This window comes from Muscardinus avellanarius (assembly GCF_963383645.1).
Source record: "Muscardinus avellanarius genome assembly, chromosome: 8".
NCBI lineage: Eukaryota > Metazoa > Chordata > Mammalia > Rodentia > Gliridae > Muscardinus > Muscardinus avellanarius.
The window spans coordinates 112,082,302-112,109,344 of NC_137794.1; the positions used below are offsets into that span (position 1 = coordinate 112,082,302).

Here is a 27,043-nt window from a genome sequence, read left to right on the forward strand (position 1 = left end):
TTCTCCCCTTCTCTCATTCTTTCTTCCCTTCATAATCTAAAATTCTAGGAGTCTATGTAAAGAAAAAAATGCTCATTATGAGAGACGCCCAAATCCCTTAGACTGTATGGCCGGATGGGAAGCGTGTCAGTGTGCAGGCTGATGTACGGCGGGCATCTAGACTTGGGGCACATCTTTCCTTGTGAAGGACAGTGCTAGCGCCTCCTAGGCCAGTGGTCAGTAGTGTGGTTGGAAGGGCTTCAAGTTACCAGTAACATAAAAGTGTTCTGAAAGCTTTGGAAAACACTATGGAGCCATGAGCAACGAGAGACTGATGGGACAGTTGTTTATAGTTTTTACTTTAAAAACCAGGATTTGCCAGGCGTGGTGGTGCACGCTTGTAATCCCCATGCTTGGGAGGCAGAGACAGGAGGATTGTGCTGGTTTGAAGCCAGCCTTGTTGACTTAAGAGACCCTATTCCCCCCCCCCCCCAAAAAAAAGTGTAAGAAAAATAGGTCTGGGAGTGTAGCCCGGAGGTAGAAGGGTTTCCAGGAACCCCAGTACCACCATAAATAAATAAATAAATAAATAAATAAATAAATAAATAAATAAATAAATAAATGTAAAACTCAGGATTCTTTGCCCTTGTCATAAATCTTAACAGCAGTGTAACTTAGGTACAGTGGTGCACGTCCATAATCCCAGTACCTGGGAGGCCAAGAGGAGGGGATTCCATGTTGGAGCCTGACCTCAGGAACTTAGCAAGACCCTGTTTCAAAACAAAATAAATAAATAAAAAGGACCGGGGATATAGTGGAGTAAAAATCTTAATAGCAGCAAAGATTTTCTTCCTTAATTTCCAGTCCCTTTTATTCTCTATATTGTCTATGCTAGTAACATATATTCTGATTACATTTTTCTGTTCACAGACTCACGCATTTGACTGAACTGCTAGCCCTGGATGCTGCCTTCCTATCATTTGGCTTATTTCTGTTATGGTTGTAGAGCTGATAGCCACAGTCATCCAGATTAGGCAGCTGGACTTTCAAGTGTTTTGGGATTTCTTGGATTTAAAAATATGTCCACAGTTACTTAGGAGGCGAAGTCCAGAGAATCACAGGTTCGTGGCCAGCCTCACCAACTTAGTGAGGCCCTCTGCAATTTAGTGACACCGTTTCCAAAATAAAATAATAAAATAGGGATGCGGGCAGAACCCAGAGGTAGAATGCCCCTGGATTATATCTCCAATACCACAAATAAAGGAAATACGTGTATTGAAATATTAAAGTGGGTTCAGTCTTCTGAAGTTCAACCACTTGGTCGGAACATTTGATCACTAAGGTAACAAAAGTTTTGTGATAAAGGTGGAGGAGGCTGTGTCCTTCCAGCAAACAAGGCCTACCAGCCTCCGTGCGCCCGAGGGACACACAAACATGTTTGTCCACCTCTAATCTCTAAATATAGCCTTTGCCATCCAGTCCATCCTTTAAAAAAGTCCTGTGGTCGTAATGCCACTCGCTAACTTTATTTTCTGTTTATATCACCCACTTAATGAACACCCTTCCCCTCAATTTAGTTAGTGTCACTCACACTTTAATTGAGAATATTGTAAGGCTGAGTTGAATTTGAAAACGATGCCGCGGTGTCCTACTGATCTGTGTCAGTCTTCACAATGGCAGGTCTCAGCCGGGGAAGCTCAGCGACACCCCACACCCGCCCTGTGCTGGGACGAGCGGCACTTTTACATTTGTAGTCTAGTGAAAAGGATACGCCGGATACAGTAAGGCGACACCCTTAAGGATAAGGAAGGTGTTATTTTCTCTTCCAATTTCAGCTCCAGTACCTTCATGTCAGCATAACAAAATTCAAGAAAAGAAACCTGAGTTGAAGAATACGTGCTTTAACAACATCAGTCATCAAATGTTCCTGATATTTCCTAGTATTTGTAGAGTTTTGCTCTATATGCACACATACCCAAACTGTTCTCACTGACATGTATAAGTCCAAAGTCCTGCAATACACTCAATATTTTATTACCTATTTACTTACTTAGTGGTTCTGGGTATTGAATGCAGGGGCATTCTACCTCTGAACCACACCCCCCCATCCTTTTTTATTTTTGTTTTGAAAAAGGGTCTCACTAGGTTGCTGAATCTGAGGCTGGTTTCAAATCTCTGGCTTTTCCTATCTCAGCTTCGCAGGTACTGGAATTACAGGAGGACACCACCATGCCCAGCCAGTAAGTATTTTAATACAGACACATTTTCTATGCCATGGTTTTGGTATTCAGAAATTTCCAGAATTATAGATTTTCTATAGAGACCAAATACTTCCAAAAGAAATCTTATAAATAGATATTCTGGAGAATTAAATAAAGTTAATGTCCTACTCACAGGATAGAATGGCCATTTTTATTAAAAACAAATAATATAATGAACAATTATGTCATAAAAATAGTATAGATTTACCTCTAATAATTAAATTACTTATTGTCATTGTGTGTGTGGGTTTCCAAATAATACTGGAAGCACATTGCCAGAAGAAACTCTCTCTTTCTATGTTTATATTCCTATTGCTAGCTCTGTCTGCTGCGCCGGTTTATTTGACGGAAGAATGCATGAGTGTGTGGATGGATTTGTGCCACAGGGTGAAATATAACGGAACCCCTGGGGCAACATGGCCACGGGTTGCAAAGTGTGCACATGCTAAATGGTAATCATTAGATTTACCAAATATACAAGTTAAAATCAGCAATTTTGGATAGTTATATATGAATACATACAAGGGGAACCAAGAACAATATAGACTGGAAGACTGATTTTATAAAGATACAGAATTTTAGCCTGGTAGGACTATAGTAACAGATTATTCTGATCACCTTACTTCATACGTCAAGAAGCCATTCCACAGTGGCCCCAGTGTACACAGAGCTAGAAGCAGAGTGATGGCCAGAGATTGGAAACACCAACTGCAGTCCAAGACTTCTATTACTCTGGCCATTCCAGTGAGTGTATACTTGTAAAGTAGCTTTTCCAGAGGCTGGCTCTGGAAAAAATGGGGAATTCAAGGAAAGAGCAAGATTGAAGGTTGTTTTTAAGGTGGTTATAATTTGGTTGGAGTTATCAGGAGCCATTTACACAAGTAAAATCAATGATTTCAAAATGGGTAAGGAGCTGAGCCTGAACCCAGACACACCTGAGACGTGGAACACCTCGCTATCAGGAACTGTCAAGAGGAAGTGGGCAGGCATAGGTGCTGGGAAGCTGAATGCTAGTGTGTTAGGATGGAAAGAATGACAGGGATTCCTACAGGTGAGGGTTAACAATGCCAAACAACACTCAGCAAGCAGGGTTCTAGGAGTTAAGAAGAGCAGAACTTAGGCAATCAAGGAAGAAAGCCAGGCTGATAGGATACTGGGATTCAGAAGCTATATGAAGTCCCAGGAGTCTTGATGAGACTCTTAATATGGGGGAAATGGAATCACGATTCCTGTGAGGACACTGAGCAAATGGACAGGGTAGAAGAACTTGGGGATAGGGGATTTTGAGGTCCTGCATAATTTAGGAAAAAGTAAGGCACGCATGCTGATAGCTATGAAGCAAGAACGGAAAGCATGCAAAGAAGAACAGAAAAAACAAAAAAGACAAAAGCACTTGAAATGTAGTTCAGAAAGAACCATCAGGTTTATGTTTGGGTCTTTTAGTTCCTAAGTTATTTTTGAGTTATCACTGAACAAATTTCAGACTGTCCAATGTTAGGCTGTGTAAGGGAAGTTTTGTGATGGCAAACATATTCGTTATCTGCACTACTGTGGTAGCCATTAACCACAGTTAAATTGTTTTATGATTATGAAAACTAAACTTTAATTCTACATAATTTTGATTGATGTAAATTTAGATTTAAATAACCACATATGACCAGTGGCTATGTATGAGACTGTGTAGATAATGCACTGTTTACTCTAGAATCATGAAATGAATGCCTAAGGAAAAAGAATACAATTTTACATGTAATATGTTCCAGACTGCTATATTCTTGTTGAATATTGGCCATATTCTAGGCTATAATTGTTCCCAACTACCCTGAAAAAACAACTTTATTGCTATTTTCAAATGGAATTTATAATTTAGCCCTCCTTTCTTGCAATATTCTAGAATAGATTTGAGACAGTCATACAAATATACACAATAAGATTGAAGTAGATTAAAATAGAGGGAATATTAATTAGTGTCTATTAAGGACAGAGGGTAAAGGTGGCATGCAAAAATAATATGCTATATAATTTCATAGTGGCTAAAGACATACTTTGGAAGCTTTGATCATCCTAGTAGCCAAGCAGAGGAAACACCCTGATTTCTAACAGTTATATTGTCTATATAACAGGAAATATATACAATATACATACAAACATATATATTTAGGAAAATAAGCATTTCAAAACGGACATGTGTACCACTTCTGGGTATCTGCCCAAAAGAATGGAAACTAAACTACCAAAGTAATGCATGCGTATCTGTGTTCATAGCTACACAATTCACCATAGCCAAACTATGAACCAACCAAGATGTCCATCAACAGATGAATGGATTACAAAACTATGGGATATGTACACAATGGAAATCTACTCAGCCATAAAGAAAAGCACAATTACATCATATTTATAGGGAAACAGATGGAACTGCTAAGAGAGATTAGTCAGTCACAAAAAATAAGAAATCGGATGCTTTCCCTAATATGCGGAAGCTTGGGAGAAAATGGGTCATGGGAGAAACTCTAGATGGAGGAGATACTATAAATGAGGAGACCTAACTGAGGGGATGGGAGAGGGGAAGAAGGAAATTCTCTAATGTGCATAATGTACTTTAACAAATATATCACTGCCAATCACTAAGTCAAACGTGAGAAGGAGGGGGGGAGGGAATGGGGCAGGAGTTGGGAAGGGCTAACTGGGTGATGTGTGCATGTATGCCTCCACCATCTTGTACCCCAATAAGATGTATGACTACAGTGCACCAATAAAAAATTAAAAATAATGGACATGGGAAACACCTATCTCAGACTGACTCAGTGAATTGGCTGAACAAGTCACAGGAGTTATGCATTTGAGCCATGAGTCGGCACATTCCTGCACTGGAGATGAAGAGTAAGGAGACTGGTCTATAGCAAAGTTTGGTAGAAGCAGACAGGCAGCAAGGCGAGGCAGATGTCTGGGGACAAGGAAAGGGTCTTTGGGGCTCCTGGTGCCATGAAGCCCATAGTTGCCCTTGGGAACCTCACAGACTTAATGAAGCCCCCCTTCTTATATTAGATGAAGAGGTGCCTTAGACCACAAGGAAAGTTCCTCCCAGAGTGGACAAGCAGGAGACAGTATTAGTGGGCAGCATCCCCTCTGACAGCACTACGGGAAGTTCTGTATGTTTCTTACTTGGCCCAAACCCTGAGCTGGGGTTTTTGTCACCAAGTTCCATTTCTTCAGCACTCCCTCAGCAAAGTGAAAAGTACAACATGACCCATGTTAAGCCGAATGCAAATTAATTTTCTGTTGATTTGGTGGAGCCTGTGACATTGATTATGAGCATTTGCAAGTTATGATCACTCTGTAACCACTATATGAAACATCATTCACCAGAAATGAATGCTAGTAACAACATTTTAAAAGTACTGAGGACATAGCTCTGATTTTCACAAGCATTTGCGGAAGCTAGAAATCCTCTCATTTTCTTCAACACCTCCCCTCTTGCCCACCTTCCTTCCATGTGAGGCCCGTCACATGTCCGTCAGGGCTCAGTGCCCAGCGACTTGGATCAGTCCATTCTGTCCAGCTCCAGAGGCACCGGCACTAGCAGCGCCTAGGGCCAGCGGCATCGTCTCCAGGCTGCAACTTGCTAACTACTGCTCTTGATCTTGCCCTCCGCGCCTGCCCCTAACAGTTATCTTTCTCCCTCCAGCTGAAGTCTTCTTTTAAAAATGCAAATCTCATCTACCACCTCTTCAGTTTTAAGCACTGAAGGAGTGACCCCCAGGGGGTTGAGGAAGGACCAAGGTGCCCACAGCAATCCCAAGGTGAGCAGGACGCTCCCACTTTCTGGTCTCCTCTCACCCCGTCCCAGCCACTCTGCTCTATTTCTCTCCCTTAAGCTTACTTTGCTCCCGCTGTCCCAAGAGCTTATGTCAGAAAGTTCCTTTGTCAGGTCTCCTTCCCCTTCTCTGCCCACTTCCTCCCCTCCGCCTCTTACACAATCAGTATTCATGCAGCTGCTTGGTTTTTGGTGAATTCCTTAAACCTGATTCAACTGCAGGCTCCCTGTGGGGAACATGCTTAGCTCTTCTGCAAATCAGTTTTGTCCTGTGACTCAAACAGAGCCTGGCAGACATTACATCCTCCAAAATGGACATGAAAATAAGACCTCTGTATTCTAGAGTGGCAGAGTCCTGCACCAATGTCTGTTTTTACTGAGATGGTATGTCACCCCTTATTGTCCAATAAGATGCCACACGTCACCCAAAAATGTGACCATGAGTATCATGTGAGTGTGCATATGGGTGTGTGTGTGTGTGTGTGTGTGTGTGTGTAAATGAAGGCCGACTTTCAGGTTAGGAGAAAATTATTATAAAGTATTTGCATCAGGTTTAAGAATTCAGATATCATGCATTTTCTAATTGAAATAAAACTGCAATCTTATCAGAGTACTGTCTGTAATATGAATCACTGGTATTTGCAACTTAGAGATCCATCTCCTGCCAATGTAGAGTCTCAGAAGGAAAACGTGTTCTTAAAACAATACCGGAATGCCTTGAATTCAAGGCACTTGGTATTAAATCCCTCAGGCATCAGAGTAACTCTGTAGCCTTTTCTAGAACAGCATGTCAAGTATTCTAAAACACATTATTTTATTGGAATCAGGAAAGCACCGCAAATATTTTCTCTTATATTCAAAAATCCTTTTAAAAAGATGTGACTGCTATGCTCTGACAAATGTGCTCCTACAACCACACCAGGTTCCTTGGCAAATAAACAATTCACAATTACAAGCAATTTTGTAAAATGCATGCTATTTTCCCCTGGAGATCGGAATGCTGCAGAGTGGTTAAATGTGTAATTGGGTAATTTTCTGAAATGCTTATTATTTACTTGAGTCTCATTTCAGTCTCACTGGTAAACAGGACACCCTGTCAACTGTTATTACCCCTCCTCAAGCTTCCACAGTTTCCTATGCTCCTCTCAACATCCCCAGGGGCACATCCCAGTCCTCAGGAACAGACCATGAGATAGAGGCCTCCTGTCCCACCCTCGCATGCAAGTGTGCAGGTGAGCATCTGCTCCTTGGCCAGGGTTCCCTAGGTTATAGACAAAGTACGAACTGAAAAAGAGGACTCTGAAATTTTTTTATGATTTAGATCATGTCGTAGCTGCTTGCAAATCTCATTATCAGCTTTACGGTTGTTTTCTTACCTTGATTTATTTTTATCTTTAGATCAGAAGGAAGAAAGGCAAAATTGCAGCCTAGAGATTTGCTCTGGAAAATAAAGTTTGAATGAGGCTGTTGTTGATTTACACCCCGTGTGCTATACTTGGCGTGGCTGGACAGTGAGGCACACTTTGTAGGTAGCTGCTCTTCCTGTCCAGATGCTGCTGCTCCAGGAGCCCGGCCTGGCCTGGCGCAGTCCCTGGCTCCAGAAACAGTGCTGTCTACAGTGGTGGATTAGGTAAATAAATTCTGATGATGATGGTGGCATTTCATTCAACAAGAGATTTTATCCCCTCTGAAACCGATGACTTCTATGACTTGCTTAGTTACATATGAACAATAAAACCTCACTGAAGTGAATTAGAGAAAGTAAACAGCCTTACTGAATGGAGCATGCTCACATTCAGATAGGTGGAATCCAGAGGAAAATTGCTTGGAGTTGTTTAAGAGGGCAAAGCACCAAGGTCCTTTTGTTTCTAGGTCCTACCATCTCCGGGTCTACTATTCTAGTCTACAACATATGCATTTTTTAATAGTAGCAAACTCAATTGTCCCCCATGTCAAATTACAGAGAGCAAGTAAAGTTTAGTCCTTACCATTTTTCAGGTGCACTCCTTGAACTCACGATAGAAAATGTGTAGCTCTTTTATTTTCCATAAAATCCAAAATTAAGAAAGCTAAACTGGCCAGGCATGATGGCGCACACTTGTAATCCCAGTACTTGGGAGGCGGAGACAGGAGGATCGTGGTTTGAGGACAACCTCAGCTACTTAGTGAGGGCCTTCTGCAACTCAGTGAGACCTTATTTCAAAATAAAGAATAAAAATAGAGCTGGGGGTATAGCTTGGAGGTAGATGTCTCCTGGGTTCCATCCCCAGTAATACAAAAGAAAAAATAAAAAAAAAAGAAAAGAAAGAAAGAAAAAGAAAAGAAAAGGAAAAGGAAAACTAAACTGCTTTAAATCGTTTCTGCTTTGACTTAGAGATGGTAGGGCTCCCTCTCTTTTTCCTGGTGTAATCCTGGTAAAGTATTTTAGTAGGAGCCTTAGCTACTATAATAGGCACAACTTTACATCCTGTTGCTGCTCACCCTTTATAAATAATCCTTGCTATGCATCCTGCACAATACTTCCCTGTGATTCCACAGAACCCAGTTTGAGGATCACGCTTCTCAAGACACCCAGAGAGACTGGGCTGCCAGGCTGCCTTGCACCTTAGCAGGTGTTCTTTCCACGTGCTGACTTGAGTCTGATCATTTCACATAAGCAGTAAATGGTAACTTTTGGTTTAGGGGCCAACGATCAAGGATCGCAGCATCTTTGAGGAGGAAGAGGACCTGGACATGAAGAAGTTTCAGGAACACAAGGTGGAGAGGGAATATCAGCTCTGAAGACACGTGGACTGATGACTGGGTTTAGCTTGAGAGCCTTGACCCCTCACCTGCTCGTGGCCGCAACCCGAGTGTCATTCTCGTCCCTCCTTCCTGAATTTCCACTCCCTTTCCTACAGTGCTTCCCTCTATAAATACACAATCGCAACAGAGATAATTTCTGGTAAAGATACAAAAGGCAGAAAATATAAGAAATATTAAAATTTCCAAACCCCTGAGTATAGTCAGTAATAGTGCATAAAAGAAAACTAGGATCACATTCATATCTTACTGGAAATATGTAATATAATTACTTGGTTCAAGTATTATATATTTATTTCCATATTGGCATTCAGATGTTAAACCATTCCTCCTCTTACTAAATTGGCATGCTTCAAAACATTAAACTTTTTTTATCGTCCTGCTTAGGAACCAAATGGTCTAAATGCTCATAAATATGTAAATCAACCCCTCTAAGTACATTATTAATTATTTCAAAGATAGTTGGAGGTCACCAGCTCATACCAATTCCTATGCATGAAGTCTCATTAACACAAGACATCACACAGTGAGAAAGAATAAAGTTTTATCATAGTCACTCTGTGTGTGTGTGTGTGAGTGTGTGTGTTAAAACGGCCAAAGAACACCCCACAGTACTGGATGCAGCACTGGAGGCTCTGAATACACCTCTGGATGCAGGTGGTGGCTGAGCTATCATAAAGGAATACAGCCTACAACTAGAACAACTTTAAAAAGAATGAAACAAACACTGAGAGGTGTATATTTACAATCTAAAGCAATTTCTGCCTCCAAGTTAAGTTTTCTTGACCTAGAGGCTACAAATAGCCCATCGGTGACTGGCTGCAAAAACATGCAGCCTGTGAGGGCACAGTGCACACTCTACTTGCACAGACACAGGAATGTCTCTGGAGGGTGTTACACCAAACGCGTGGGGCGCCGCTGCACGCTCAGCCGTCACGATGCTCTGGTCTGAACCATGGGAGGGCGAGCCCGCAAGACCAGGTCTGAGCAGCTGGCACAGGAGCGTGCAACAGGGACCAGTGGACAAGGATGCTTCACACAGGCAGGGAGCTGTGATTTCCAGACCTCAGAATCACAAGCCCCTAGTTCTTGCAATCTGACGATGGCGTGGCCCCAGACTCTCTTCAAGATCATGTCTACAGTTTACTTTAGTACCTCTGATTCTGACCTCGTGATTCAACTGGTGAAAACCATAAGCAACTATTTTTATGCCTGGTAACAACCAAGATGAGGAAGATACACAGAACCATCATCTACGGCAAGGAACAAAATATATGCAACCAAAAATAAGCATGAAAACTCTGAATGCTGGAATGATTTGCACATGTATTCAGAGTGCTGTTCCCAGGAGCACTACTAGAATTGGAATACTTCTGTGAAGGGAGATTTGGGAAACTCTCTCAAGCATCAATTTCAAAGTTAAAAGCAGCTGGGTGTGGCGGCCCACACCTGTAATCCCAGGATTTGGGAGGCTGAGACAGGAGGATCGCAGTTTCAAGGAGAGTTCAGCAGCTTAGTGAGACTTGCAGTGACCTGGCAAGACCTTGTTGCATGAATGAGAAAATAAAAAGGGCTGGGAGTGTAGCTCAGAGGTACAGGCCCACAAGACCAAGTATGAGCAGCTATACAGGAGCGTGCAACACTGAAGAGTGAACAAGGACATTAAACACACTGAAACTTGTGCTGGGCGTGGTGGTGCATGCTTGTAATCCCAGCGCTTGGGAGGCTGAGACAGGAGGACCGCATGGGTTTGAAGCCAGCCTCAGCTACTTAGTGTGGCTCTCAGCAACTTAGTGAGACCCTGTTTCCAAATAAAGTAAAAAATAGGTCCGGGAGTATAGCCTGGAGGTAGAAAAGCCCCTGGGTTCCACCCCCAGTCACACACACACACACACACACACACACACACACACACAACACACTGAACCGGTTACCAGGCTCAATCCCCAGTACCACCTTAAATAAATAACTATATAAATAAATACACAAATAAATATATAAATAAATACATAAATACATAAATAAATAAAGCTAGAGCAGGTGGACCTTTCTCTTAATTAGGATCATGCCTAATTAAGGCGGAGAGGCTAAGAAGAAAGGTAAGAATGGCTGCTGTACTCTAGCAGGAAGGAGGGACTGTGACTTGGGGGTGACGTGGAAGCCATGGGATGCTGGCGGTGTCCCTCTCTTGGGCCACGTGGCAGTCACTGAGGCGCCACATTCACAAGAGTCTACATTCACAAGAGTCCTTAATCACACAAATGCGTCAGAAGCACTGTTGTGCGTGTCTGATGTGGCTTGCCATAGATTAAGATAATATCACACCACTTAAAATGATATCCTTAAAGGTCAAGTAATATTCATTTATGGTTATAATCCTTTCGGCCTCAGGAGCACGCCCTTTGTTCTGATGCAGAATGCACAGATTCTAAAACTGCTGATGGCCGGGCGTGGTGGCGCATGCTTGTAATCCCCGTGCTTTGGAGGTGGAGACAGGAGGATCGCGCTGGTTTGAAGCCAGCCTCTCTGGCTTAAGAGACCCTGTTTCCAAATGAAAAGGTTAAAAAAAAATAGGTCTGGGAGTGTAGCCCGTGGGAGTGTAGCCCGGAGGTAGAAGGGCTTCCAGGAACCCCAAGTACCACCAAATAACAAAAACTGCTGATGGCCACAAGGTGGGTAAAAGGAATTTGGAGGTCTATTTTAATAAACAGAATGTGAGCGCCTGGAGGTGGGTACCTTGAGCAACCCTGGTAGCTACATTAGGCACTTACAGTCTTCTCTCCAGAGCTCTGTGAATAAATAATAAAGTCCTTCTTGCAAATGGTTCACTTTTGCCCTTATAAAACAAAAGTCTGATCTTTATAAGAGCTTTTATTTTTAGCATTTTAATAAGATATGAGGGAAGAAGGGGGGAAGGGCAGTTTGGAAAGTAGAAATTCAGACAAAGAGTCAGGCTGAAGTTCACCTGGACACAGGCTCCTCCTCAAGGTGCTGGGACTGTGCCACATGGCATGGAGAATCGCTTCCTCTGTAACTCACTAAAGACACAAGAGTGCCTCAACTCAGCATAAAACCCCACTGGCATCTCTGAAGTAGGATTCTATAAAGCCAGCAATTTCAAGGCCAAACGGATGACCGAACAGACAGGGCCTTGTTGATCTCGTTGGAATGAGCTCTGTAACACCATCAATTCTGTCTTACAGCTCTTTTTCTGGTCCTTGCCTATGTACCAGTCACCCTTATAATGAAGTGACTTGATTGAGTGTTGTCCCTGCTGCAGGCAGGCAGAGGAAAGCTCCAGAGTCAGTCAGTCAAGAAATTGCACGGTTCGCCATCTTCTTCCCGGGATCGGGGATTGCGATGTATTAACAGCCCTACTCGTTTTTCCTCCTGGGCTCAGGTCAGAACCTACATCGCACCCCGGCCTCCAACCCGCAGTAGGAGGGCACGTGAGTAGGTCGTCACGCGCTGAGCTCTGCAGGAGCCAGTTGGGAGCAGGTGAGGAGCTCCATTTCTGGACCTGGCTTCTAACGCATCACCGGTGTGGTCCGTGGCTTGTGTGCTCTCATCCTGAGCCAACTGGACCCCTGAAGATGATGCCCAAGGGGCACAGAGGCCCCTGAGGATGGCGGCAGTAACAGTAGGGACCCCACAGCCAACCACAGTAAGCCAGGACATGGATAGAAAAAACATCTTGATGGCGTTAAGCCACCGTGATTGCAGGGTTGCTTTGGTCTTTGTATCCAAATCAAAGGACAGCTATCAAAATTGCTAAGCCATCTCCCAAAATAAAACAGAAAGGCATTTAGAATTAATGTCAGAAAATTAGGAAGTTTAGCACTAATTCTGCGGTAGAAAGAACACTGCCTTTGGACTGAAAGCACATCAGGGTCCTCAGGGACTTAACGTCCTGCTTTCAACCCTGGGGCCATCTTTTCATGAGGACTATAATTCTACAGGATGTGGGAGCCTCGAAGAGAAGCTGCCACACATTCAGAGGCAGACCTACAGGCAGGTATGCAATGTGTGTGTGGACAGGCTTTGAGGCAGTCTGCTGCCACTCTAAGACTTACACCATAGATTTCCAAACTGCCCCTTGAAAACACACAAGTTTATGTTCTCACCTCTTTGAAATGTGCATCCATCACTTTATAGTTTATACTTTAAATTAGCAATTCTTCAGCAACTAATTATGTTTAGCTTCCGATATGTCTATTGACCATTCAAGTATCTTATCTTTGGTGAATTATCTTTTTAACATATTTCCCTACATGGTTTAAGAAATTGTACAAACTTGGTTCTTTGTGAGTATCTGGAAGAGCAGTTCATTGTATTTTACAGTTAGCTCCCTAAGTAGCTCTCTGGAACTCAGGTTCTCCAGCTTTAGGTATCAGGTGTATGTCTGTACCTCAAGAGGGTCAGAGCTCCCTGTCTCAGGCTGTAATATTGCTGATAAAGACCCTTGAAGACCCCAATGGCCTGTAGTTGGTGAGTAGAGATAGAAAGGAAATTGCATTCTACATTAGACAGAAACTGGAATTATATGAAAAGTGACCTGGGAGCAGAAAAGTAAAACAAAACAACTCCAGCCAAACAAGACTAACAGACCTTCCAAAGCACAGATGCACTTGGACCGCACTGGTGGCAACAGCAAAGGCCTGTCATAAGGAGGGAGAAGCCGCTCCCTGAACCCAGAGGCCACAGGAAACCTATTATTAGAGCTCAGAATGATTAAGTGGGAAACACAGGGTGCAGAACCACCGTCATACGAATTCTAGAGCATTTCAGAATGAATCAACCTAAATTCACGAAGCTCCTGTAAGTGAGAGACACTTGGTGTTAAGAGGAGGTAAAGAGTAGTTTTTGGCATTTCAGAATGATTCCTAGCATGCAAGGGTAATACCAGCAGGCACAGAAGAGACTGTGAACAATTATGAAGCTATCCCAAGGCCCTTACCTTTATGCAAGGGCTTGACAGGGGTTCTGGAAATAGACCATGTGCCTTGGGTCTGCCAATCTTATTTTCAATTCCATCAGCATTCACTGCATGACGTATGCTAGCTAGTAACTCAAATCACTCACCATCAAAGTAGGCCTGAGCAGAGGATGTAGTTTTGAACGTGTTAATGGTACATCCTGCCCTTAACAATACCTGACGCTCATAGAATGCCCATCTTGCAGGCGCTCTCAGGCTTTGGCACCTGGGGACTTGAGCAACACCAGTGTCCATCCGGAGATGTTCTCAGGTAATCGGCCCAAGGCACAGCCTGAGCAGGGAGACCTTTAAAGCATCCGTGTCAGTGAACTGCACATGCGGGGCTGGGAATCAGCGCCTGGCAGGGCGCAGGGGGCAGAGTGGCAGCAGGATCAGCCCCATCTGGGCTGAAGTCTCAGCTCTACTCTTCCTAACTCTGTGACCCTGGCTACTTAATCAGACAGATCCCTTATTAATCATCATGAATACTCTTAAAATAGGAAGAACAATGCCTCCTTCTCAGCTCTCCAATTGGTTTAAATAGGAAATGCTACTCAAAACTAGAAATCTTCTTTTTCTGTGAACTGGGAATTGAACCAAGGGGCACTCTCCCATTGAGCTCTACTCTTGCTCATTTTAAACTGGAAACAGAGTTTCACTAAGTTACTTCACTATTCACAAACCTACAGTCTTCCTGTCTCACACTCTCAAACACTGGAATTGCAGGTGTGTGCCACTGCACGTGGCTGAGACCTTCTTCTTCTTCTTCTTCTTCTTCTTCTTCTTCTTCTTCTTCTTCTTCTTCTTCTTCTCCTCCTCCTCCTCCTCCTCCTCCTCCTCCTCCTCCTCCTCCTCCTCCTCCTCCTCCTCCTCCTCCTCCTCCTCCTCCTCCTCCTCCTCCTTCTTCTTCTTTTTTTTTTTTTGGCAGGTCTGGGGATGGAACCCAGGGGCATTTGACCTCCGAGTCACATCCCCTGCCCTATTTTTATTCTTTCTTTTTTTTTTTTTTTAAACAGAGTCTCACTAAGTTGCAGAGGACCTCACCAAGTAGCTGAGGCTGTCCGCGAACTGCGATCCTCCAGTTTCAGCCTCCCGAATGCTGGAATTACAAGCGTGCGCCACCACGCCCGGCGACATTCTTCTCTTAACTGTCTTTCTCACGTGAGTTTCTAAGCCTCATATTTTATAGTTTCAAGCTTATCTATTCATAGAGTGAGTAAGAACACAAGTTCTAGATCCTCCACTCACTGGCTTTGTACCAGCTCTGTTATTGCCAGCTGTACTGTCCTGTGCGACTCAATTAACTTCTATGAGGCTCAATTTCTTATGGTAAATGAGAAGAAGAACAGTGCCCACTGCAGTGGGGCTTCCTGGGGATTAGACGAAGGGAGCTGCACGTGAGCACCAGGAGCACACTGTCCACACAGGGAGCACGGCAAGACAGCTACTCAGTTTCGACTCCTGGGGAAATCAAATTTAGCACACCATCCTTGCAAAGCTGATCAGAATTTCTGGTGTAATGCGGAGCTCACTCTGTGAGAGCGGATTCTGTGCTTGGAAGAAATTTTAAACCAGCTTTAATTATTTGTCATAACACGTCTGTCAATGAATAAGATTGGGTCATTGTCGATTAGTCACATCTGGAAGAATATAAATATCTACGATTGAACCTCAAAGGTGTTTAGTTTAAGGATCTTGGAAGAGCCTCGGAAGACTCAATCAGGGGAGAAGAAATTTTCCTATTTCACATATTTTGGTAGTAAGAGGTCTTAGATGTTTATATAGCAGTGGATGCACACAGGCACTGGTAAGACCTTGGGATGATGGTCTTTAATCATATAAACGCAAACATATATATAAACATGTGTATGTACACATATAACTCTCTATGGCTAGTGTAGGGTCAGTATAATTGAGAAAACAGTTCTCTTATTCTACTTATGGTCTCTATTATTATTTTTTGATATTTGGTTAGTAGTCCTAGAACTGAGTTCAGTTTTTAAAAGTTATTTTCTCAGGAAGTCAGTATCCAAATACCTCTCAGTAGTTCCCTGGGCTAGGGAGACCCTGAGGAAGATTGGTGGGGAAAGGGCTATTCGGTATGGACCGGGCAGGTGGGGAGGAGGGAGGAGAAATAGCATTTGTTCCAAGGTACGAGAGACAGTGCACAGTGCTGCCACCTGCAAGCCAGCTGCCCCGGTCACCTCGGAGTCCAGTGAATCATAGCCATACCACCGGGAGGGTGACTCATTCGAATTTCTGTTTCATCATTTTTTTGGTACAACCACCAAGAAAATTCAAAGAACATAGCCACCAATGAATCAGCCCCATTTACAGCTTCATCCAAATACCTTCAGTCTGCAAAGTTGAGGAGTGAGTTTGGACTGCGGATTCCAATAGCAGAGCAATCCTGCTCGTTAGATAAGAACATTGGCCTTGAAAGGAATTGATGTCTTCAGGGATGCAACCCTTGGCAACATAAAGAAACCCTGCTGGAATTTTCTTGAAGGAACTATATTTCGAGGGGCGCCAAGAGCCATCGTAGGAGCCGCAAACAATTTGGCGAAGCATTTTAAATTGAGATGGTAGGAAGGCAAATGGACCCATGTCTTGAGACATCAATGAGGTCCACTCCTAAGCTGCCAAAGCCCCAAAGATCACCCTGGGATCTGACTGGTGAGGCCCAGTCATCTCACACTCAGAACTGCTGAGCTCAGCCAATGCCCAGGCCAATGCGGGCCGTGCCAGGAGCCGCTGAGCAGCAGCTGCTCTGGGGCATCCAACCTCTAGTGGGCGGTGACACAGATTTCTGAGCCTCCCTGCAGGAGCCTAGCTTCCATAAAGCCATCCTTTCGGTGCTTTCTGGGTTCCTTTGAGGAATTAGCCACTGTTTTTTTCATACATGTTATTAGTACATTTTATTTAGTAGATTCAAAGACACTGATATAACCTTTTAATTATTCTCACCATGGGACAAGACCACCATGTAAATAATATGAGTTTAGTCAATTCTTATTGCTGGTAGCCTGTTGCTTTAATTTATAGTTTGACAAGCCTTTGATTTTCTAATTCAGCTTTATTGTTAGTTTCTTTGTCTTATTCTATGTTCAGTATAGCAAGGTGAAGTAAAATAACCAAGGAAAGAGATGGTCAGACAGATGCAAAAGTGAATCATGTTTGGTAATTAGTTGATTTCTGCATCACGTTTCAGGAAACACTAGATTATGGTTAAAGAATGTCCAAATACATTCCTCTGTGAATGTACACACCACACACAGACAATATACACTTACACGTTAGGTTTTCTGTTTGTGGGAATGTGTGATTAGATAACACAGGCCAGCATTCATGGTGCTTCCTGTCCTCAGCATTTAACCCAGGGATACTCTATATGACATGGTTTTCATGCATCCAAATGGCAATTCATAAAAGAAGAGCTCCTGCATCATCCCTATTTTACCTGCAATGAAGCCAAGACACAGCAGGGTGAATCCCTCATTCCCGAAGCCAGCAGGATCCAGAGCCGGGAATTGCACTAAGTTCCTCCACAGGAACTTAGGAGGGCTCTGTGCCCTCCCCCGGGGCAGGGCAAATGATTCACTGGGTTATGAGGCTGATATTAGGATTTGTGTAGTTACTATTTAAGATACGAAAACAACTAACTCTCATGAAGACTTAATAGACAGAGTGATACTGGGACCTTGTCAGGGCCCGGTCTGTAGATCACAGACCCCACGTCACATTCTCTGAGGGATGAATGGGTTGTTGGAGACCAGAGCCCTCCCCTGTCAGTGACCTCAAGACATCGCCTGCACTGCCTAAACAATCATGGATAAATTACTTCATCTAGACCAACTGAACACTGTTAAAATAGAGGGTGACATGTGAATAATGCTGCAGAGAGACTAAAGGTAGAACCAATAATGAAACCCTAATGGGAAGAGGAAACACCAGCACCTGCAACCCAGAGACTGTCCTTCAGCATCCTTGAGCGCGCTTGGCTGGAGCCTGTGAGTGTCCTGGGATGGAAGCCAGGAGAGCAAACCATCCTGCTTAGTTAGCACCACGTCCAAAAAGTGAGCCAGAAGGGCCGAGTGTCTCTGCTGAGCAACTACTAAAGACAGCTCTTTGTTTTTACAAAATAAAAATCAGTAACATTTGACCGTTTCTCTAAACACAGTGTGGGAAGCCATTTATAGTTGCAGCAGCCACAGTAGTATTTTTGGGGGGATTAATCCTTTCTCCCTCTGAGCGACAACCTCAGCCCTTTTGATTTTTTATTTCGATACAGGGTCTCACTAGGTTGTAGAGAGTCTAGCTAAGCTGCTGAGGCTGGCCTTGAACCTGCGGTCCTCTTGTGTCAGCCTCCCAAGTACTGGGGATTACAGGTGTGCACCACCATGCCCAGATCACATTAAATATTTTCACAAGGCTAAAATAATACAGGATTATAAAACGACAACAAACTGAACTAGATTTTTTTGGTACATCCTTTAGAGCCACAGATTAAAATATTTTTGGAAATGAGAAGGAAGAAATATTAGACCTAGTCGCACCGTGTTGCGTGGAAGGTGTGCCGCTGCAGACCAGTTGTTGGCAGCCTGTCTCAGCTTGCAGTTATTTGTTTCATTCTTTTTTAATAGCAAAACAGGCAAATATGTAGCTTTCTATTTCTTGTTGTTAAACATTAGATGAAAGAGGTGCCAGGGAAGATAAGTTCTGCACAGTAGGAGGCATTGTTAAAAATAAAAGCAAATTTCCGTGAATATTGTGTTGACCAGTAATGAGGTAGCAGCATTCACAAAAATGTATCTGAACAGACACTAAAGGAAAGTGTATTGTCATCCCAGCATTCGGAGGCTGAGACCAGGGGATCGCGGTTCTCAGACGGCCTCAGCTACTTAGCGAGGCCCTTCGCAACTCAGTGAGACCCTGTTTCAAAAAAATAAAAAGACTAAATAAAAACAGGTCTGGGAGTGTACCTTGGAGGTGGAATGCCCCTAGGTTCCATCCCCTGTACTGCAATAGAAAGGGAAAAGTATAAAGAAGTGTATTTGAAATGTATCCATCCCCTGCCTCACTGATTTTTTTTTTTTTTTTTTTTTTTTTGTACCAGGGATTGATCCCAAAGGCTAATCCTGGCCCTTTTTGTTTTGAAACAGGGTATTCCTGGGATGCTGGGAGTCTCTCTAAATTGTTGAGGTTGACCTCCCACCTGCGATGCTCCTGTCTCAGCCTCCCAAGTAAAGGGGATACAGGCAGGCACTGCCATGCCCAGCCTTACCCTCTACTGAAGCAAAACACTCAACTCATGGGTCCCTAAATTCCTAAAGATATCATTGACACATTTAATTTAAATACACATTTAATTCAAAAAGGTATCGAAAACACAGCTGAAATACAGTAGAATCTACATGGCACAGTTAGATGACGTAGAGCCGGACCAGGCGGACTCTTCCTCACAGAGCTTGGAAGCCGATTTACACAGATTCTTTACAAAAGTGTCAGTGATCCAACTCTGTGCACCTTTCCTGTGACTCCGAGGGACTGTCAACAGTGTGTATACAGAAGAGATTTTCATTAAGAGTATATCAGCAACCTATTTAAAGAAAAGATTTTAAAATTATCGATGAAAAGAAATGTTGCCGGGCCTGGTGGCCTGTAATCTAGGTACTTGGGAGGCTGAGATAGGAGGATTGAAGATTTGAGGCCAACCTTCACACTTTAGCAAGGCCCTCTGCAACTCAGCACCAGGATTATGGGTTCTAGATGCTTTTCCTCCTGATGAGAACCAGAGTTCCTGAGAAAATGGCCGATTCCGGGTCACAGGGCAAGAATTGTAAGAAAAACCTACAATATCTTTTTATACTATGAAGCCTGCTCAGGGGGTTCAAGGAAATTCTTTGTAATGTTTTTCTTTTACTTTTGTGTGTTTGAAATTTTCTATGATAAAATGGTCAACATTTAAAAATGAATAACAAATGATGTAGTTGTTAAAAGCATCTTGAATATAAAGAGAGAAGTGGAAAATGAGTATTTAGAAACGTTTCCAGAGTCTATGGCTGAGTGAAGAAAGAGATTTATCAAGACAAGATGACTGCATTAAAAATACTAAAAACAGCGTTTTCCAATCTGCAAATGACCGCTTCCCCGCAATATGAAGGTTTTCCTTAAAAATATAAAAGCAGTGTCTTTCAGTGAGGTTTTTTTTTTAATATATTGGCACTTAAATTATATAAACCTTAATAAAACTCATCACATTTTGGTAGACATTATTGAAAAATAAGTATCATGACTTACATCACAAACTCAGCAGTACCATTAATTTCTTCCACTTGGACCTGTGTCATTTTAAGTATTTGTTCTTTTAGCTATGATTGACATTAAGACTAAGTATTGAAATAAACTAAGCTTAAGACTTGACCATTGAATCAAGCTATCACATAGATTTAAACTATAATTTTTAACATTATAGCCATTAAAATAGCTATGCGACGAGGTAAGGACTTTATCACACTCTATATACAAACATTAACTTCAAATGGATCAATGACCTAATATCAGAGGCAAGCTATGATAAGAAAAAAGAAGTAAATATCCATGATTTCAGATGTGGTGGTGAATATTTGACACCAGAGCAACAAAAGAAAATAGATAAATTGTCCCTCATCAAATTTTAAGCTTTTGTTCATCAAAGAACATTATCAGGAAAGTGAAAAAGATAACCTACAGAATGAGAGAAATATTTGAGAGAAATCATAAATCTGAGAAGGGTGTAGAATTCAGAATACATAAAGAATTCTCCTAACTCAATAACAAAAAGTCAATACATCCTATTTAAGCATGAGCAACGGACATGGATTCCTGTAAAGAAGCTATAGAAATGGAAAACAAGCACATGTAAAGATACCCAACGTCACTGCTCATCAAATAAAGAACAATCACATCCACTACAAGATACTACGTCATGGACACTCACTAGAAAAAAAAGGACAATACTAAGTGTTGACACGAATATGGTACCAAAGGAACGGTGGTACACTGCAGGTGGGAATGCCAAGCAATATGGCAGCTGTGGAGAAGAGGTGGCAATTCCCCCAAAGGCTAATAAAGAATTCTTCTTCTAGGTGTATAGCCAAGAGGAATAAAAACATCTGTCCATACAGAAACTTGCACAGGAATGTTTTTAGCAGTATTATCTTTAACAGCCCAAGCAATGGGAAAAAACCCACAAATGCCCCTCAGCAGACGAATGGATCAACACCCGTGGTACAGTCATACAACGGCATGTTATTCAGTCATAGAAAGTGACGTCACACTTGCCACAACACGGCTGAGCTGCAAGAGCACTATGGCAAGTGAAACAGGCAGAGAAAGCGAGTTTCTCAGAAAATATCCATAATAGGCAAATCTGTAGAGACAGAAAGATGAGTGGTGGGCTGGGGGCAAAGGGCAAAAGGGCATGATTCAGAGATTAGGAAAAAGTTTTGAAACTGGAGAGAAGTTGTAGTGGCTTAATGCGGTAGATAAACCAGATACCGCAGAACTGTATGCTTTAGAATGGCCGACTGTCTGTTGTATGAATTCCACCTCAAGTAAAAATAATATTGTAATAACAGTAGAGTGCAACCAAATGGAATTTGCAATGTTAAATGATAAAAATGTCTTAAATATTAAATAGTTCAGCTTTAGCTCATTCTACTTCAATCTTTCTCCAGGATATTATTTCATATATACTGTGTGTGTGTGTGACATTTTTATTAATGGGGCGCACAACTTTAAATCTGTATAATACTACACTCTAGGTCCAGGGTGTCAAGCCTAGAAGACGCGGCATCGGTGTGACCCACACTCAGACACAATTTAGCCCTTGGCTGGATAATAATTTTCAATTCATTTTCAATGACTTTGTGGAAGTTCTACATTTTCGAGCTCAACACAGTTCCCTGGAGTTTAATATCTTCTGTGATTCAGCCATTTGTGTTTCTTACCCAGTAATGAACAAATTAAAAATGGCAACCCCCTACGCTAGGCATTTGGTATACATAATAGAGTTTTCCATCCCAAGTTCTTCTTTTGTTCTTAATTAGCATTAGAAATGAAAAAATTGAAGCGCCAGACTTACCCACGCAAGGCAGGGAGTAGCCAAGCTGAGGGTCGTGGAGGAACTGCCGGTCATTGAGTCTTGTCACACAGTACAAATGGAAACAGTCTAAGCAGATCACGTGGCGCTGGTTGCACTGGAAAACCAGGACGGGGCTCCTGCACAGACAGACACAGAGGCTTCCTGTAGTATTTCAGGCATCGAAGACAACACATGCATCAGAACAATTTCCATAATCCCGTAGATTGCTCAGAGCATTCTCTGGGCAACCAAGCCCTGAGCTCATGTAAGCGAAGGCTACATCTTAATCACTAGGGGCAGTCTGTGAGCTACAGAGAACATTGATTTTTCAATTTTAAATTTTTATATCACTACATTTGTCAATCAGTTGCTTAAACCTGGGCTTAAGTGTAATCTCTTTCTAGAAGCCTTTCCTGGTTCGTAATTCCCAATTAACCTACAAACATCAGCCGCTCCGTAGTACCTATGTCTACTGATCCGTGATGACATCATAGGATTGACGTGCTGCTTTTCTTTTGCAGACTGTGATCTCCTTGAAAGTAGACAGTGTCTATGGGACATCGATATTCTCACCGTACTAGGCATTACTAGATTTTAAATAAATGTCCCTTGAATTTAATTATGATACATAAAATCTGAATTTCCCAAAGTCAAAAGGAAAATTCCAACTGCACCACAGTGGGTCTGCTCAACGGTCATGACATTTCACTGGCAAATAGAAGAGTAGAATTTAGAAATAAAAGATCATCCAGCAGGGATTTTTCTACTCTAAGGTTTGGTTTGTTTTCTACCTCCAGCCCATCCAAATATTCCATTTCAAAAATTATTGCTAGAGTGCTACTAATAGATCAGTATATACAAATTCTGAAATTTTGAATCTCCTTAAAACACTTAATAGGAAAATAGATCTGAAAACCTAGGCAGTTTTGCTGGCAAAAGAACCATGTGTTTATGTCAAAAAGAAGACAAACTGAATATATTAATTTGAGATCAGTCCCATGGCAATTATAATAGTAAGTAAGGAAGTTATTGGAGTTGACTTAAATAAGCTTATTTCCTATGTAATGACAATAAAATACAAGATAAATGTGTTCACTTCGTTTCTGGTTCTAAGCAGTTATGGGATCTTTAAAAGCTCTTTCCTAGAAAAATTAATATTAAATATTAATGTAATAGAAAATAATTTATTAACAACTGGAATATTTTCAAAGTTCTATCTCATTTCCAAGCAGTTTCCAATGCAAAAGAATGGAGAAACAGCCCTTGGTGTGTTAATGCCAGAGACTCATCAGGAATCGGCCAAGGTAATTTGAGCAAGAGGCCCTAAATGTGTTTAAGTGTTGTCCCTTCTCTGAACCAAAATCCTTCCAGGGGCCTGCATTCCCATCTCAAGGCTTTAATTAGTCACTAGTGCTCCCTGGTGTTGCTACCAACTTTTCCCCTTCTACCAACTTCATCTTGAAGATAATAAAATATAATGCCTTTCTATTCTATCCCAAGCCATCCATCCACAAGTGTGCGTGTGCACATACACACGCATTTGCTTTGCTTACTCACTGGCCCCATGTAGCTGCTTTATTTTACTTCCTAAGCTATGTGAAAACTATTCTTCATTTTGCTTTTGGCAACAGAAGTGACTAAGCCTCATAGACCCCTAATCTGCTATCAGCTTAGAAAATTTCAAAACAAACAAAGAAACAAGAATGTTTCTATGTATCAAGCTTAAAAAGAAAGCTTAGAGACAACCCTACAGAAGAAATAAAAAGAAAACATAAAATCAAAGCAGTTAGCCCATGACAGCGACACAGAGAGATGTTACTGTCTGTGTTAAGGAGCCATCTGTCAAGCACGCTGGTTCCTAGAGTAGTGGCGTCACCCGGGTGGATGCTGGACCACTCCAGGATGACAGTGGGAGCCTTGCACAACTCGGGGCAGGGCATAACAATAAGGTGGATGTAGAAGTACGCAGGAAGGCACAGAGCCATTTTTCTTTGAAAGGGGGGTGGTAAGTCAGTGAGTTTGGAAATCCTTGGTTTCTTTTCCTATCACATTAGAATGGAAGAATCAAGAGTCCTTTCTCCTGTGTGAGACAGTCTGTCTTTAATGTACTTCAGGTATTAGCCTCACCTGTATTTACTCATTCTCACACTCTTACCTTAGCCATCAGTAGTAAATAAAAAGACATGAAATGCCGGAGGCCCTATTTGTGCAGCCCTTTCCAGGCCCAAGCCTCACCAAGCACAGTGCTGAGCACATGGCGGTGCCGCGCAACAGTTCCTGAGTAGCTTAGTGGATACATGAAAGGAACACTATTTTTGTAGTTTCTAGCATTTTTATTTAGTAACTTAATGGCTCCCATTAAGCTGGACGTGGCATAGCTTTGCCCATTTGTTGACTTTATAGCCAGCTATGGTTTCTGATTTCTGAGCTCCAGAAGCTTAATAGGATACATTGTGTGGTCTTAAACCCCTAAACAAAACAACAAGGAAAAACAAATAAAACTATAGTTTCACTCAATTACTTCCTGAGCATCTACTCTGGCTTAAGTAGGCACTTAATAAATTCACCTGTGGCTTAGAGCGCCCAGTGCTCATACATCGCCTGGCAGGGAGACACGCCTCTACACAATCCCATGGCATCAGCTCGGGACACAAGGCACACAGGACAGGCATCAGAAGGAAGGAACCATAGTCACCCAACTCTGGTAGCATGGAAGTCAGGAGGTGAGGGGATTCTGAGTGAGGATGGCTCCACTAGGGACCTGGGCTGGGTTTAAAGGAAGGAGATTGACACGGGGTCACTGAGAGAAATGTGATTTCTGGGCAGGGAGAGACACAGGCGTGGAGAATTCCTGAAGCACAAAGACTATCAAGTGGGGTACATGGAAGGGCACGTGAGGATGGAGGGAGGATCGATTAGAAGGGCTGGGACAGAGAGGACTCTGCTCAGGAATCCTGCCCTGAAATCTCGATCCCTAAAATCATAGAGTTGGGGAGGTGTTAGGTCGTGAGGCTGGAGGTCTTGCGGATGGGATTGGAGCTCCCTCCCTCCTTCCATCCACATGTGAGCAGCATGCAGGTCCTCAATAGACACCTAATCGAATCGACTAGGACCTTCATCTTGGACTTCCTGGCCTCTGGAATGTGAGAAGCAAACTTCTGTCCTGTGTCAGTGACTCAGTCCATTTTGCTATGGAAGCCCAAAGAGACTAAGGCAGGGTTTAAGCACGGGCAGGGAGTGACATTTTGGTAAGTTTAACTCTGCGGCAATTTGGAGGGAAAGAAGCTGGATGGTGTGAGCACTATCTGGAAGTCATTTAAATAGCAGAGCTTCTCAGGACTGAGGGCGCTGGACCGAGGAGGTGGCCACTGTCACAGAGGGAATAAGGGATGGATGGGTGACAGGTGACGTTCCTGGGCAGGACCTGCCAGGACTTATTTCTCACGGGTCTTTTGTTCCTCCCAACATTCCTCGCTGCCCTTTGCTCAAATTATACATAAATGTTAATTGATCAATCTTGAAATGATTTTACCCACTGAGCCAGGTTACAGAGCAGTTAATTAAAGGTTAAATAAAGTTCTCAAGCATATGTCAAAAGAAGTCCAAATGCCTTATTTGACATTGCTGAAGAGTTATTTATAAGCAGTGACTTCTCTGTTTTTATTAAAAGAAGAACCCAAAGAAACTTTGTTCACAGAATACTAAGAATAATGCCTCTACCATCTCCATTAAGATGTATGACTACAATGCACCTATAAAAATTAAAAAAAGAATAATTCAGTTTTTGTAAAAAAAAAGGCAAAACATTCACATAGATGATGCAATATAGAGTACTATTCCACAGTATTCTGAACATATAAGCATATTATGAACATAAAATTATATTTCTAGTATTTGAGAAAATGGCATCAATGTTTTTATATTTATCTTGTAACACAAAGTTTGGTCTGTTTTCTCCCTCGCCGGCACTCCCCCCTCAGAACCTGGTTTTTGTCTTTCATTTCACCTGATTCTTTCTGGCATGAACATCTTCATTTGTGCTCCTTAAGAGAGAGGGTATGGTTCCAACTTCTCAATAAATGGGCCAAGCATTGAAAACAATGTGCTAGAAATTCCAAGCTATGTAAAGGGAAGGAGCAAATCCGAGTTCCCAAGGAAATAAATATCCTGTAGAGTGGGCAGGACAAAGACACAAATAACTGTGATAGAAGGTAGTGTGTTTTGAGTTCTGTGAGAAATGCAGACAATATCAGCAGGCTGGGTGGTAGGAGCCTCCAAGACTTTTGACCACAGTCCTGTCCTGGGCAGCTCCTTTCCACATCCAGGGGGCTGACTTATATACAAAAGGAAGGAAAATGTGTTTTTTCAGGATGACACCAGAGGACACACTCCAGTTTCAGTCTGTACTCGCCCACATATCACCTGCTTGGAGAAAAAGAGCAGCCATGCTGTGAGAACACTCAAGCAGTCTCATGGAGAAGTCCACGTGGGGAGGACAGGGCTCTCCAGCAGCCGGCACTAACTTGGCAGCCTCGTGAGTAAACTGTCTCTAAAGCACATCTTTCACCCCAGCACAAGCTCTGGGATGACTGTAGTCTTGCATGCCGTGTTGACCATGACTTCACCATGCACCTTGAGCAAGAACTGTCTATGGAGCCTAAACCCTCCCAAATTCTTGACCCACTGAAACTGCACAAGAGAATATTCTGTTTCCTTAAGCCACTACGTGGGGGGACATTTGTTACATGGCAATGTCTAACTAATACAGTCTCGGAGGAAGAGCAAGTCACATTTAGATAGCAGATCATATAGGAACTCTTGAGTGTAGTGACTGGCACTTGGAAGAAGATCAGGATTCCAGAGTGTGGAGAGAGAGAGAGAAAAAATGTTTGGGGTGAAGAAAAGAGGTTGTGAGGTACAGAGCACAGCAGGCAAATGCTACAGCTCGTTTCTTTATTTGTCCTGATGAATAGCCAAAGTACACAGAAATATAGATATAAAACACACTGTAAAATTGCCTGAAAAGCAACGCAAGTTAGACTAAAAGTTTTCAATAAAATTCTTGAGGAAATTAAAAAAAAAAC

At 42.5% G+C, this 27,043-nt stretch overlaps 1 protein-coding gene across 1 annotated transcript in view; it reads right to left on the reverse strand.

Annotated features, from left to right (window-relative positions):
• The window catches only part of PRKN (parkin RBR E3 ubiquitin protein ligase), a gene marked incomplete at both ends in the record, with an annotated part of 1,062,452 nt that overhangs the window by 419,253 nt on the left and 616,156 nt on the right, over positions 1-27,043 (reverse strand). Inside the window, one exon of the mRNA XM_080700162.1 lies at positions 21,960-22,096. Within this exon, the coding sequence (XP_080556288.1) occupies positions 21,960-22,096 (137 nt within the window). The remainder of the gene's footprint in view (positions 1-21,959; positions 22,097-27,043) is intronic.